Source organism: Triticum dicoccoides, chromosome 3B, assembly GCF_002162155.2.
Source record: "Triticum dicoccoides isolate Atlit2015 ecotype Zavitan chromosome 3B, WEW_v2.0, whole genome shotgun sequence".
Taxonomy (NCBI): Eukaryota; Viridiplantae; Streptophyta; class Magnoliopsida; order Poales; family Poaceae; genus Triticum; species Triticum dicoccoides.
In genome coordinates, this window is record NC_041385.1 from 744,923,402 (window position 1) to 744,935,337 (window position 11,936).

General features: G+C 46.2%; 1 protein-coding gene across 1 annotated transcript; it reads right to left on the reverse strand.

Annotated features, from left to right (window-relative positions):
- Positions 1-6,383: 6,383 nt before the first annotated feature.
- Positions 6,384-9,666, reverse strand: LOC119278210. The gene is made up of 5 exons (XM_037559567.1): positions 9,475-9,666; positions 8,138-8,261; positions 7,985-8,057; positions 7,833-7,898; positions 6,384-6,834 (listed from the first exon to the last, which is right to left on the reverse strand). The coding sequence occupies exons 2-5, from the start codon at positions 8,167-8,169 to the stop codon at positions 6,766-6,768; spliced, it is 240 nt and encodes a 79-aa protein (XP_037415464.1). The 5' UTR covers positions 8,170-8,261; positions 9,475-9,666; the 3' UTR covers positions 6,384-6,765.
- Positions 9,667-11,936: the final 2,270 nt, after the last annotated feature.

The window sequence follows — 11,936 nt, forward strand, 5'->3', positions numbered from 1 at the left end:
TCTTTTTAAAAGAAAAAACTAAATCTATGTGAATGACACCTGGGCCCCACAACCCAGGTTTGACCAGTCGACAGTTGACTAGTCAACTACTGACTGGACTGATTGACTGGGTCGGCCTTGCCCCGTGGACCCCACTATCATACACCTAGGCTAGTGAAGCACTAGGTAGCAAAAGTGTAATCTGCTTTTATTTTTCATTTAAAGTAAATCCAAAAATTCGGAAGTTCAAATTATTCTATAATTCCCCATGATCATTGTCATGTTGTAACGAACATCATTTGGCTCACCAAATAATTCCTAGGAAATTGATAAGTGGTCCAGCGGCGAATAAAATAGCCTTTTCAGAATAAACAATTTTTATTTAACTCCAAACTTTGTGTGCTAGCTCCTAATATTACACCTTATTTATGTATCAGTTTATCATAACTACCACAATTCTTTTAGCAGCTATTAAAAATAGAAAATAGGTGGAGTAAAGAAAACCGTAAAGAAAGTAAAAAAAGGGAAGGACCTAATCTACTGAGCACTATGGCCCATATAGCAAAATGAAAGGCCCAGCCCACATCCCCCACTTGTCCCCCTCCTCTTGCTACAGAAGACAGGCAGGGGATCGTGGCGGCCATCCATGGCGCCCCGGTCTTGTGGCGGCCATCCATGGTGCCCCGGTCTCGTGGTAGCCATCTGTCGGCACCTCCCGTCGTAGATAAGCACGTGCCCGACCCCCAGGTCAAACCCTAGCCTTTGTTCTTCCCCTCGTCCATCCCCCTCCCAATTCACTGCGTCCAAGCTGCTGCAGTAGTTGTCGCCTAATCGTCTCCGCAGCCACCATCATCCCCTCCATCCGAGCTTGCGCCAGGAGCTCCACCTGCCTCCCCTGCTTCCCCTACGTGGATCAACTCGAGCTTGGAGCACCCACCTCGACCGAATTGACCGCCTTCTTCAACCTCTGCCGCCAGTCGTCGCCGTCGGGTCCTCCACCACCGAACCGGCCCGACCTCTCCGAACGTGTCCACGAGCTCCGCTGTGAGGCCCTCCTCCGATTCCCGCCTTTTCCCCCTTCGTTCCATCGTCGTAGATGACGTACACCGCCGCGGCCGAACTCGCTGGAGCTTGCGCTTGTTGCCGCACTCACCGCACCCGCTACCATGTCGTGCGCTCGTCGTCCCTGCATACTCCGCATCGGCCGCGACCCTCCCCCAGCGCGGTCCCCAGCTTCTGCTGCCGCTACTGCTGCGGCTGCAGTCGCCGCCTCACGGCACTCTGCTTCCCACAGCCGCCTGGCGCCCTCACAGCTCCGCCGCTACAGCCGCGACACGCAGCCTCCGCGCACAGGCCGTGCTCGCTTGCGCCTTCCTGCGTCTCCCCTCATGCTCGCCCGCTGTCGCCGAGGCCCCTATCCGTCCGCGCCCGTCCTCTGCTCCGCACCCGCGCCGCCCACTCGCCTTCACGACGTGCCCCGCCACTGTCGGCTGCCCCGCCCCCGCCGCCGCCCTGCTGCTGCTTTTGCCGCCTGTTGCCACTGCTAGCTGGTACTGCTGCTGCCGCCGCGGCCTCCCAGCCAAGGCCTGGCATGGCGCCGGGCGAGCAGCCCCTTCCCCATCCGTGCGGCTGTGCATCTGATAGAACGAGCCGGCCTTGCTAAGTGGGGATTAGCTTAGGCCTAATCCCCACGGTTATCAGATAACCACCCCTCTTATTAATTTAATTAGCTTTTAACAAAAATCAGTTAAGTTACTAGTCATTGACACGTAGACCCACCTCTAATTATCTTTTTAACAGAAAATACTAAATCTATGTGAATGACACCTGGGCCCCACTACCTAGGTTTGACCAGTCGATAGTTGACTAGTCAATTGCTGACTGGACTGATTGACTGGGTGAGCCCTGCCCCCTGGACCCCACTGTCATACACCTAGGCTAGTGTAGCACTAGGTAGCAAAAGTGTAATCTGCTTTTATTTTCGATTTAAAGTAAATCCAGAAATTTGGAAATTCAATAAAACTTTGAAAATTAATAGAAAATAAACCGTAAGTCGGATGAAAAGTTTAATATATGAAAGTTGCTCAGCAAAATCCAACGAATCCGAATACGTGATCTGTTAATCTGTCACATGCCCCTAGCATGTTGAACATGGAACTGTCCCCTCTCTTTCGTCTGTCTGGAAAATGCCAAACGCTGGGAAAACCCCTCTGGATGTTTTCCCTCTCTGTATGCAATGTGTAGTACTGCGTTAGGTCGCCCTAGCACCGCTTATTGCCATGTTATGCTTCTGATGCTTTGATTGCTCTGTTGTTTATTGTGTTTCCCCTCCGTTACTCCTTTTCGGTAGACCCCGACACCGTGGTTGAACCAGTGATCGACTACTTCACCATCGAGGATATGTACCTATCTGCAGGGCTTCCAAGCAAGCACCCCCCCTTTTGAGCATACCGATATCGCCTACTCTATCTCTCTTATGTTTGCATTAGAATCTGCTGCTACTATTGTAATCCTATTTCTGCTGCATGGCCTGTTTATTGTAACCTACTGTTGTTACCTACCTGCCTATCCTAAACTGTTTAGTATAGGCTGGGTAGAGACCCATCAGAGACCCCCACTTTGTCCCGACTGCCTCGCTGGATTACCAGAAGATCCGATCAACGGGATTGAAGACCAGGCCCCGGCACCGCACATCACTTTCCCCTTAGTTGCTCGACACTACTGGGTTACTATCGAGTGCCGAGTGTGATACCTCATCAGCACTTCTGATGTTAACCTTGTAGGTTAGTTCATCGGTTATGGTCATCGAGGGTGATTCCTCCTTCTCCACTCCCGATAACGACACTGTCATGCAACTCCACAAGAGTGGACCTCGAGGGTGGTTCCTCCTTCGTTCACCTTGACGATAACATCAGGTGGAATTCCATCGAGGGTGATTCCTCAGGGTTCCCCTTGGTGTTAGACACACGGTTACTATGGTTACTATGACTTTACACTGAACCATGTTACTAAAGACGGGTCGGCCCTGAGGGGTACCCGCGCGAGCTTAATTGCGAGTGATGTGGAGTCTGGTTGACCTGGAAGGTGCCCGCGAGATAATTACGAGGCGTGGTCCGGCATTCTTAGCCCTTGCCGCAAGTCCTCGAGACGGGGCGACGGGGTCACATCGATCGTGGATCTCTGCTCGTTACCGCGTGCTCCTAATCCACTACGATTTGGATATTTGATCCGAGGGGCCTCTAGCCTGATAGCACTAACCATCACGTGGGCATAGTATGGGCGTTCTGCATCGTATGCATCAGCCGAAGCTTAATAGATGTCATGTGACTGAGCGGCGTGTGTTGGGTTGGACTGGAACGCCTCACCTTGTATAAGGGGGGCTAGATCTGCTCACCGGCTGCCCACGCAACGAGCAGGAGTTCTCGGGGCGATGGCCCAAGACCCCTGGGGCATAGGTTTAGTCCGGCGTGTTGACCTCTCTATTAGGCCTAGATCGGGTTGCGGCGTATCGTTTGGCCGAGGCCGGGCATGACCCAATAAAGTGTGTCCGGTCGGAGTTAAGCAAGCGTGGTGGTTAAGTTGGTGCACCCCTGCAGGGAAAAAAACATCTATCGATAGCCTGTCCTACGGTAACGGACACTCGGAGCTGTATCTCGATCGATACAACTAGAATTGGATACTTGAGATGAGAAATGGATAGTATGTCTCTGGGATTGCTTTCTCGCAGGGAGTCGACGAAGGATCTCTAGGTGAGGTTGATGACACTATTACTACTTTACTTTATGCTAGTATGCACTCTTCTAATGCTGCAAGACCACTGAAGATGCTGAAGATGCTAGTCTTCGATGGGACTAGGCACTTCCCTCTATTCTGGCATTTCTGCAGTCGAGTCCACATATACAACCTTCCTTTGATAATGTTGCATATGGAGTGTAGATCCTTGTTTGTTGAGTACTTCGAATGAGTACTCACATTTGCTTTGCCTTCTTTTTTCCCCATATCCGTTTGATGCAACCAGATGACGGAGCCCCTGAGACCGCTACCACCGCAGATGGCTACTACTACCCCGAGGGTGCCTACTATCACGTGATGGACGCCGACGACCAGGAGTAGTTAGGAGGCTCCCAGGCAGGAGGCATTGCCTTTTTGATCGATGTTGCTTTTGTGCTAGCCTTCTTAAGGCAAAATAGTTTAACTCATGTATGTACTCAGATATTGTTGCTTCCGCTGACTCGTTTGTATTCGAGCTTATGTATTCGAGCCCTCGAGGCCCCTGGCTTGTAATATAAAGCTTGTATTATTTTAATTTGTGTCTAGAGTTGTGTTGTAATATCTTCCCGTGAGTCCTTGATCTTGACCGTACACATTTGCATATATGGTTAGTGTACGATTGAATCGGGGGCGTCAGACGACTGATCTTTTGTTTTGAGGAGGCCCGGAAGACCCTCTACTACTAACAAGAAAAGGTAGGGTGAAATCGGACATCCCTCTTGTATACCACTAGTTGGAGCAAACTCTTCAAGATTTTTACCATTCAAAGAAACTAAGTAAGAAATTCACCAGACTCATGACCAGTGCCACCCATTTATCTGAAAAACCCAGCTTCCTCATGATAACCTCCAGATATGGCCATTTTATTCTTTCATGCGCTTTCATCATATCTAGCTTCATAGCACAGTGATAGTGTTTTAAGAGCATCCACAACTGCAATACCCAAAAGTCGGGCCCCAAACGCCCGTGGACGCACCCAGGCGCGTCCGCGGACGGTGGCACCACACCAAAATCATGCTTGGCAACATGAAACTCAAACTTTATACCTCAAATCCATGATACACATGCAAATAAAAACCTACGTACTACGTACAAGCTAAACTACTCAACGTCGGAGATCTCGACGATCTCCGTTCCCGGTGCCAGGTAGATGGGCAAGTGCGAAAGCTCCTACGCCTGCAAGGCTCTGACACCTCTTCCGTCGCCGCCTCCGCGTCCAATTCGGAGAATAGAGTCTCCCTCGCCGCCTGTCCTTGCCAGATGAACTGTTGGTTGGCCTTGATGTAGGTCCCGTCCTGGACGGACACAAGGATGTCGGTCTCCTCCACCATCTCCATTGCTTTGGGCGGCCTCGTACTCCGCCTTCGCGTCCGCCATGGTGAAGCCCGCATCCTCCTCCGGCTCAGTCACCTCCTCCTCCATGGGCTCCTCCTCCTCTGCCACCTACTCCTCCTCCACCTCCTCCTTTGACGGCTCCAGCGAATCCGGAGGAAGGCCGGGGTGAAATGAGCAGCCCGCCTCACCTGGATCTGCTCCAACAGCTGCACCCCGGCGCTCCAGAGTGAGCATGACGTATGTGGTGATCCGGCGCCTCGGCATCGCAAGCGGCGGACGAAGTGGAAGTGTCGGCGGCGGAGAGGGGAAAGGGGAAGAAATAGGGCGGGCTAGGGTTCTGCTGCCGCCGTCCGGCTTAAATAGTCGGCTCCTCCCTCGGGCGGCACGCTGGAACGGCGCCACGTGACGCGGAGCGAAGGAGGCGTCCGTCGGATCAACGGTCTCTCCGCATCCCCGTGTGAGCCGTATCCATCAGCCCGACGTGGCGGGCATGCCTGGCCACGTCCGGCCTCCCCATATCCGCCCCAGATTTGGGCCGGATATGGGGAGTGTCAATCAGTCTAAACATTTGGACATTTGGGCGGGTATGGGGGTCCGTTGGTAGATGCACTGAAGAGCTGAAGTAAGGTAACTAGACAAACAATAAAAGGCGCCTAAAAGGTAACTGAACTCCAGCCATTGGATGAAGATCTTGCATCGCCCAGGTCATCTTCTCACCTATCAACATAATTCGCCGGAATAACGAGTCGTTGGATCAAGATCAGAGTGAAACGCCTAAATGAAGGTCTTCAGAGTGTAGATGCAGGTCTGACCGTCTGAGCGTGACACCCCACACAACTGTTCCTGATCATATGCTACTGTGTATCTGACATGGATCAACACTTGCATCATTTCAGAGGCCGAACTCAAAGTTATGGTGGCTGTGACCCGATTATGGGCACACTTGTGATTGTAGCTACGATAACACATGTGCCGTTATTTTGCATTGTCAGAATGCTAACATGCATCAGCAGGTAATTCCATCCATACACTGACCGTGCTGAAGCTTGAAAGATTACCAGAGAACTGTGTTCCACTACCCAATGGACACTGAATGCATCCAGCATTGCAATGCATAGTCAGTATCGTCTCGCCTGCTCCAAGTAAAGGGAATGGAAAATATTAGCAATGATGAAAATTATCTGGCATTGCGTCCACTGTCCAAGAATCTACTAACTTCACAAAAATCATGTGCTAGTCATGCCCCAGGTTTTCCAAAGCGACCATGAACAAACAAGTAGCACGACAGGAAACCAATCTCAAAACACAAGATTCTCATACACAACATGTGCGTAAGGTAAAACAGACTAGTCAGCTGCCCATTCCTCACTGACAAGTTTGGACGGTGGTCACTTTCAAGATTCACAAAATTCATGTGCTAGTCATGCTTTCCCCAAGCTTTCCAAAGCGTCTAGGGACAAACAAGGCTTTGAAACCCGTCTCGAAATTCCTCACAGAACAATAGCCAGATTCAAGATCCCATTGTGCAGTTTGGAAAATTACAGGGAAACAAACTGCTGGAACCGAGACAAAATTTTCACTACAGTATATCCATTGGAGTGGATACCTAAGATCGGTTGCTATTCAGCCAAACTTGCATCCCCATGTAACATCATCTATTGCAGATTCGTGGTTGACATTCTATGGTTCCTGTTCTTCGTTTTCCTCGCTTGATTCCCCTGCTCTCTCCGGCTGCCTTTTTTCCTTGTGCTGCATCAATTATTGAGAGATTGATTAAAGGAGGCAGAGCAGCATGAAATGAAGTTGATTGTCTTATGTTTCAAGTGCCTAAGACAGGAAAATGGACTAAATAAGCGCTTCATTTATGGCTTATAGAAAGTAGGCTTCTCTTAGGAATCAATGATTCTCACTTGAAGTGTCAACACACGTATGTGCACATAGGTTTGAGATTAGCTCAACTTTACATTTATAACGGCTTCTAAAAAACGCTACTTTGACTTCAACTCGTAGTACAAAAGCTGCGTGAGAATATGCTAGTTCAGTCAGCATCTCTTTAACTTAGAGGTGAATGCCTAATTGTTTGAATAATAAAAAATGCAAACCCCAAACAAATGTTTGAATAATAAAAAATGCAAACCCCAAAAAATTACTGCTACCAATTCAAGTTAAGAATTACTGTATCCTCAGTTATATCATTTATTGTTCAGTAACAATTGATTCTACTTTATTAGACAAGCCATATTACCAAAGAATGCTATTCTACTACTCCCTCCGTTCCTAAATATAAGTCTTTGGAGAGATTCTACTATGAACCACATACAGATGTATGTAGATGCATTTTAGAGTGTAGATTCACTCATTTTGCTCCGTATGTAGTCCATAGTGAAATCTCTACAAAGACTTATATTTAGGAACGGAGGGAGTAGTTATTTCTCCAACTTTAAAATAAAAGGGCTTAATCAGTATAGAGAAACAAGTAAGGGTTACCATTTAGAAATACCAGGAAAGTCTTGGCAGTATCACAGGTTATTTCCTCCTAAAATCAAATTCCTCACTCTCTTACGAATTTAATTTATCATTTATTTTCTGTACTGTATATTTCAGTTATTAGTAAATCTGAACTGTTGGCTGGGCCCTCTATTTTACCGTATAGATATATATAGTTACAGTTGGTTTAATGGTAAATGTGATGCTAAGCTCAACAGCTCCAACGGTCCAAATTCAGAAGAGCAGCACCAACAATGTACCTTTGGGAGAAGCCCTTCTGCAGACATCAGCTCATACAACTTGCGCATGATTGTTTCCTCTTCAACCTATATAAACGACAGCAATTGATTACTGAAGACATACCCCTGAGATTCCTTCTTAACATAAAAGCTTAGTAGTATCTGAGGCTCACCTGTAGTTTATGCAACTCATGGGACATTGCTCGGTATGTTTCCATTAGGGCATGATTTTGCTTGTCCAAATGCCTGCAGATCATTTCTATGTTATATAATAATTGAAATCTTTAGGGCTCATTTGTTGCTAAGGGTTAGTCAAGATGTTGCACCTGGACATTTCAGCAGAATGCTTTGGTTCCATTATCACCAAACAACTTTATACTGCTTCTTCTCTACTTGAGGAAATGTGCGAACACCCACCCCTCTTGACAGAAGAAAAACTTTATACCGTCCCTGCAAATTATTTGGCTGATTAGAATTTCTTACAAATCGAGCTAGAAGCTGTCCTCCACATACTGTAAATTTACCAAAAGGAGAGGGTCCAGAAATAGACAAGAACCAGTACTAAATTTTGAACAGTAAATAGCTAGTATGATACTTGAGTCTCATGCTTATGATACATCAATATACACAAAAACACATGAAAATTATGCATGCTGGTTAGAGATACACATGTCACACCCAATTAATTAGACTAGCCCCATTAGACAGTCACTTACCGATATCCTGAATATTGGTAATACTAATTGCTGTGGAGGTATGCTGTAGTGACTGTCTAATGGGGTTAGTCTAACTAATTGGGTGTGAAATATATACCTCTACCAGCATAGGAGAGAGTTTATGCACCAAGAAAAGAAAAAAAAAACAGTTCCTGTGCACAGATGGATAAACAAGACAAAGATATATTAGAGTGTCGGAGTTGCACAAAACTGGATGTGGGAATCTTCTGACTCAAAAGATTAGCTAGCTTCATGATGAGTAATCTCAGTGACAAATGGTGACTGATATGCTTAATTACTCTAGAAAAAGCAAATAGATGGATGGATATTTTTGAATACCCCAATGATGTCACTAATAAAGTAATCAAGTTACAAGTGTACAATGAGTTCTCCATCAGTTGCAAATTTATGGATGGGGACCAAAATGAAGCATACTGAAGAAGGAACCAACAATATCAGTATCCATTGAAGCAAAGGGGCAGTGGATCAACCTACTACGCAGGCAGGACAAACCACACTCTAATTATTTAAATCCCTCTAATTATTTATTGTCATCCAGGGACCTTGCTTCTAGTCCAGAACTTTTGGATCTTTCATTATGCTGACAGATAAAACTGAACATTGTTTATGTGCAAAAGTTCATCCAGGGACCTTGATTTACTGTCAATGTAAAAGCTCATCCAGAAACACCTTAATTTCTGTCAACATGAAAACCCACACTTCTATCAAAATTAAAATCAATGGACTGGTTCTCACGAGAGCCGGGTTTCAATGATTTTCATGAGAGGAGAGGGATGGCCATGGAGGCAGACAGTCTCATCGATGGACGCAGCAAACTGCTGCAGATCGGAGCCATGGCCGCTGGGTGTCCGACGAGGAGCAAGAAGAGCCGCCCCTAGGGTTTGCAGGGGAGGGGATGGAGAAGTGGAGGATAGGGGAGAAATCACCTCGGGAATAACCGGCGGAGGAGGACGTTGACGGTCGGTGGCGGGGCGCCTCCTCTCAGTCGCGGCGAGGGCGTTGCTTTGCCCGTCCCGTTCCGACGACGGCGGCGCGAGGAGGAGGCTGCGGCCGACGGCGGCGCGTCGAGGAGGAGGCTGCTGCCGACGGCGGCGCGAGGGTCGAGGCGAATCCAGGGGGGTCAGTTTTTTTTTTAAGAGAGAGAAAAGGGGGGGATCAGGTGGATTGGGCCAGCGAAACCTCGTCTACCAAATGGGCCAAAGCGGATTGTAGGGTTCTGGGCCACGCGTGGAAAATCGATTAAAAACCCCCAAAAATCTAGAAATCACTAGTTGAGGAGTACTCGTTGCAAAGATCGCTTCAACTCCCCTGTGCGCCACTTGTCGCAATATGAAAGTTTTCCCTTTTTCATAAATCCGTTTATTTAAAACGGTTTATCTCTCAAACCGTGCGTCCAAATCTCGAACCGCTTTCACCGTTGGATTCCTCGCGTCGAGATCTTTGAAACTAGATCCCATATTCATAGGTTTTGACGAATTTTTTTTCATAAAAAAACCAAAAAGGAAACAAACCGAACTAGAAAACCGAACCGGGAGCACGGGTTCTTTCCCTTTCCGAAAGAGGCACGTCCGTGTCTCTCACGAAATCACAACCGTGCCTCTCGCGGAAGCAAAATCGTGACTCTCGTGAAAAAAAAAGAAAAATGTGTTTTTTTCATTTTCGATGAGACACCGCAAACAGCCGTGCCTCTCGGCCAAGCAAAACCGTGACTCTAGCGAAAGGAAAAAACAGAAAACGCATTTTTTCGTTTCTGAGAGGCACGGCCGTGACTCTCACGAAAGCACAACTGTGCCTCTCGTGGAAGCAAAATCGTGACTCTGGCGAAAGAAAAAAACAACAGAAAACACATTTTTTTCGTTTCCGAGAGGCACGACCGTGACTCTCGCTAAAGCACAATCGTGCCTCTCGCGGAAGTAAAATCGTGACTCTCGCGAAAGGAAAAAGAAACAGAAAACGCGTTTTTTTCGTTTCCAAGAGGCACGGCCGTGACTCTCGCGGAAGCAAAACTGTGACTCTCATGAAAGGAAAAAACAGAAAACACGTTTTTTCGCGCAAGCTAAGAAAGACCGATGGAAAACCAAAACGTCAAAAAAACAAAAAAAACGTTTAAAAAGCCAAAAACACGTGCGAAAAAATAAAAAAATAAAATCCAGAGGAAGCGTCCAGAGCGCGACACGTGGCGAATGGCTGAGAGCGCGTCAAGTGACGCTGATCATTGCGAGACTCCCGAAGAAGCGCTCGTTAACTAGTTGCTCTCTTCCCATATCAAACGAAGCCTTAGGCCTCCTTTGCGGATTTCCTATATAGCGCGTACGGCATCGCCGAACTACCAGGCGCGCACCCCTCACGCGCGCTGGGCGCTCGTATGGGCCGGCCCGTATCCCGTTTAATTTTTTGTTTTTTTTGTTTTCTCTTTACCTTTTTCTTTTTTCTTTTTTTATAAATTCGCGAACTTTTTTGTATCAAATTCAAAAAATGTTTATCAATGTGTAAAAATGCTCAACGATTAAAAAAATGTTCATAAAATTCTTTTTTTTGTTCATCGGATTGAAAAGATGTTCATTAAAATTCAAATTTTGTTCATCAAATTTAAAAAATGTATGTCAAATTCGATATATGTTCATCAATTTCAAAACTTGTTCACCAATTCAAAATTTGTTCATCGATTTAAAATTTTGTTCATCAATGTGTAAAAATGCTCAACGATTCAAAAAATTGTTCATAAAATCCATTTTCTTATTCGTCGGTTTGAAAAAATGTTCATCAAAATTCAAGATTTGTTCATCAAATTCAAAAAATGTTCATCATATTTGATATTTGTTCATCATTTTCAAAAATTCAAATTAACATCCACAAGCATCCTACATCTAAACAAAAATCTCCAATATTCATCATATCATAAATGTTTTTAACACAAAAAAATATGAACTAGGATTCATCTTGAGGGTTCAACATTTTTTCACCAATTACATCCACTACTTGCATCATAGCATATCAACATGCATCATCATATCACAACAAATTCCTCCAACATGCATCATATCAAAAAAAAATCCTTAAAAAAATATGAACTAGGGTTCATCTTCACACAACCATACCAACTAGTGACTAGAGTTCATATCTAACACAATATAGCATGTAGAATCAACCTAAATCAATCATAGGGTTCAAAAAGATTAAATCTAGTTCAAAAAGGGAAGTGATTTGAATCAAATAATGTGACGAATCCTAAGGTATTTGACTAAAACTAATTGGAGGGATCCGAGGAGCTTACTTTTCACTTTTCGGGGCCATCTCGATCCGCAAAAACGAAGAAGATCGGAGGGGGAAGTAGAGGAGATGAGAGAGGGGGCGAGAGAGGAACTGCCTCTCTGTTCTTGGGGGTTGG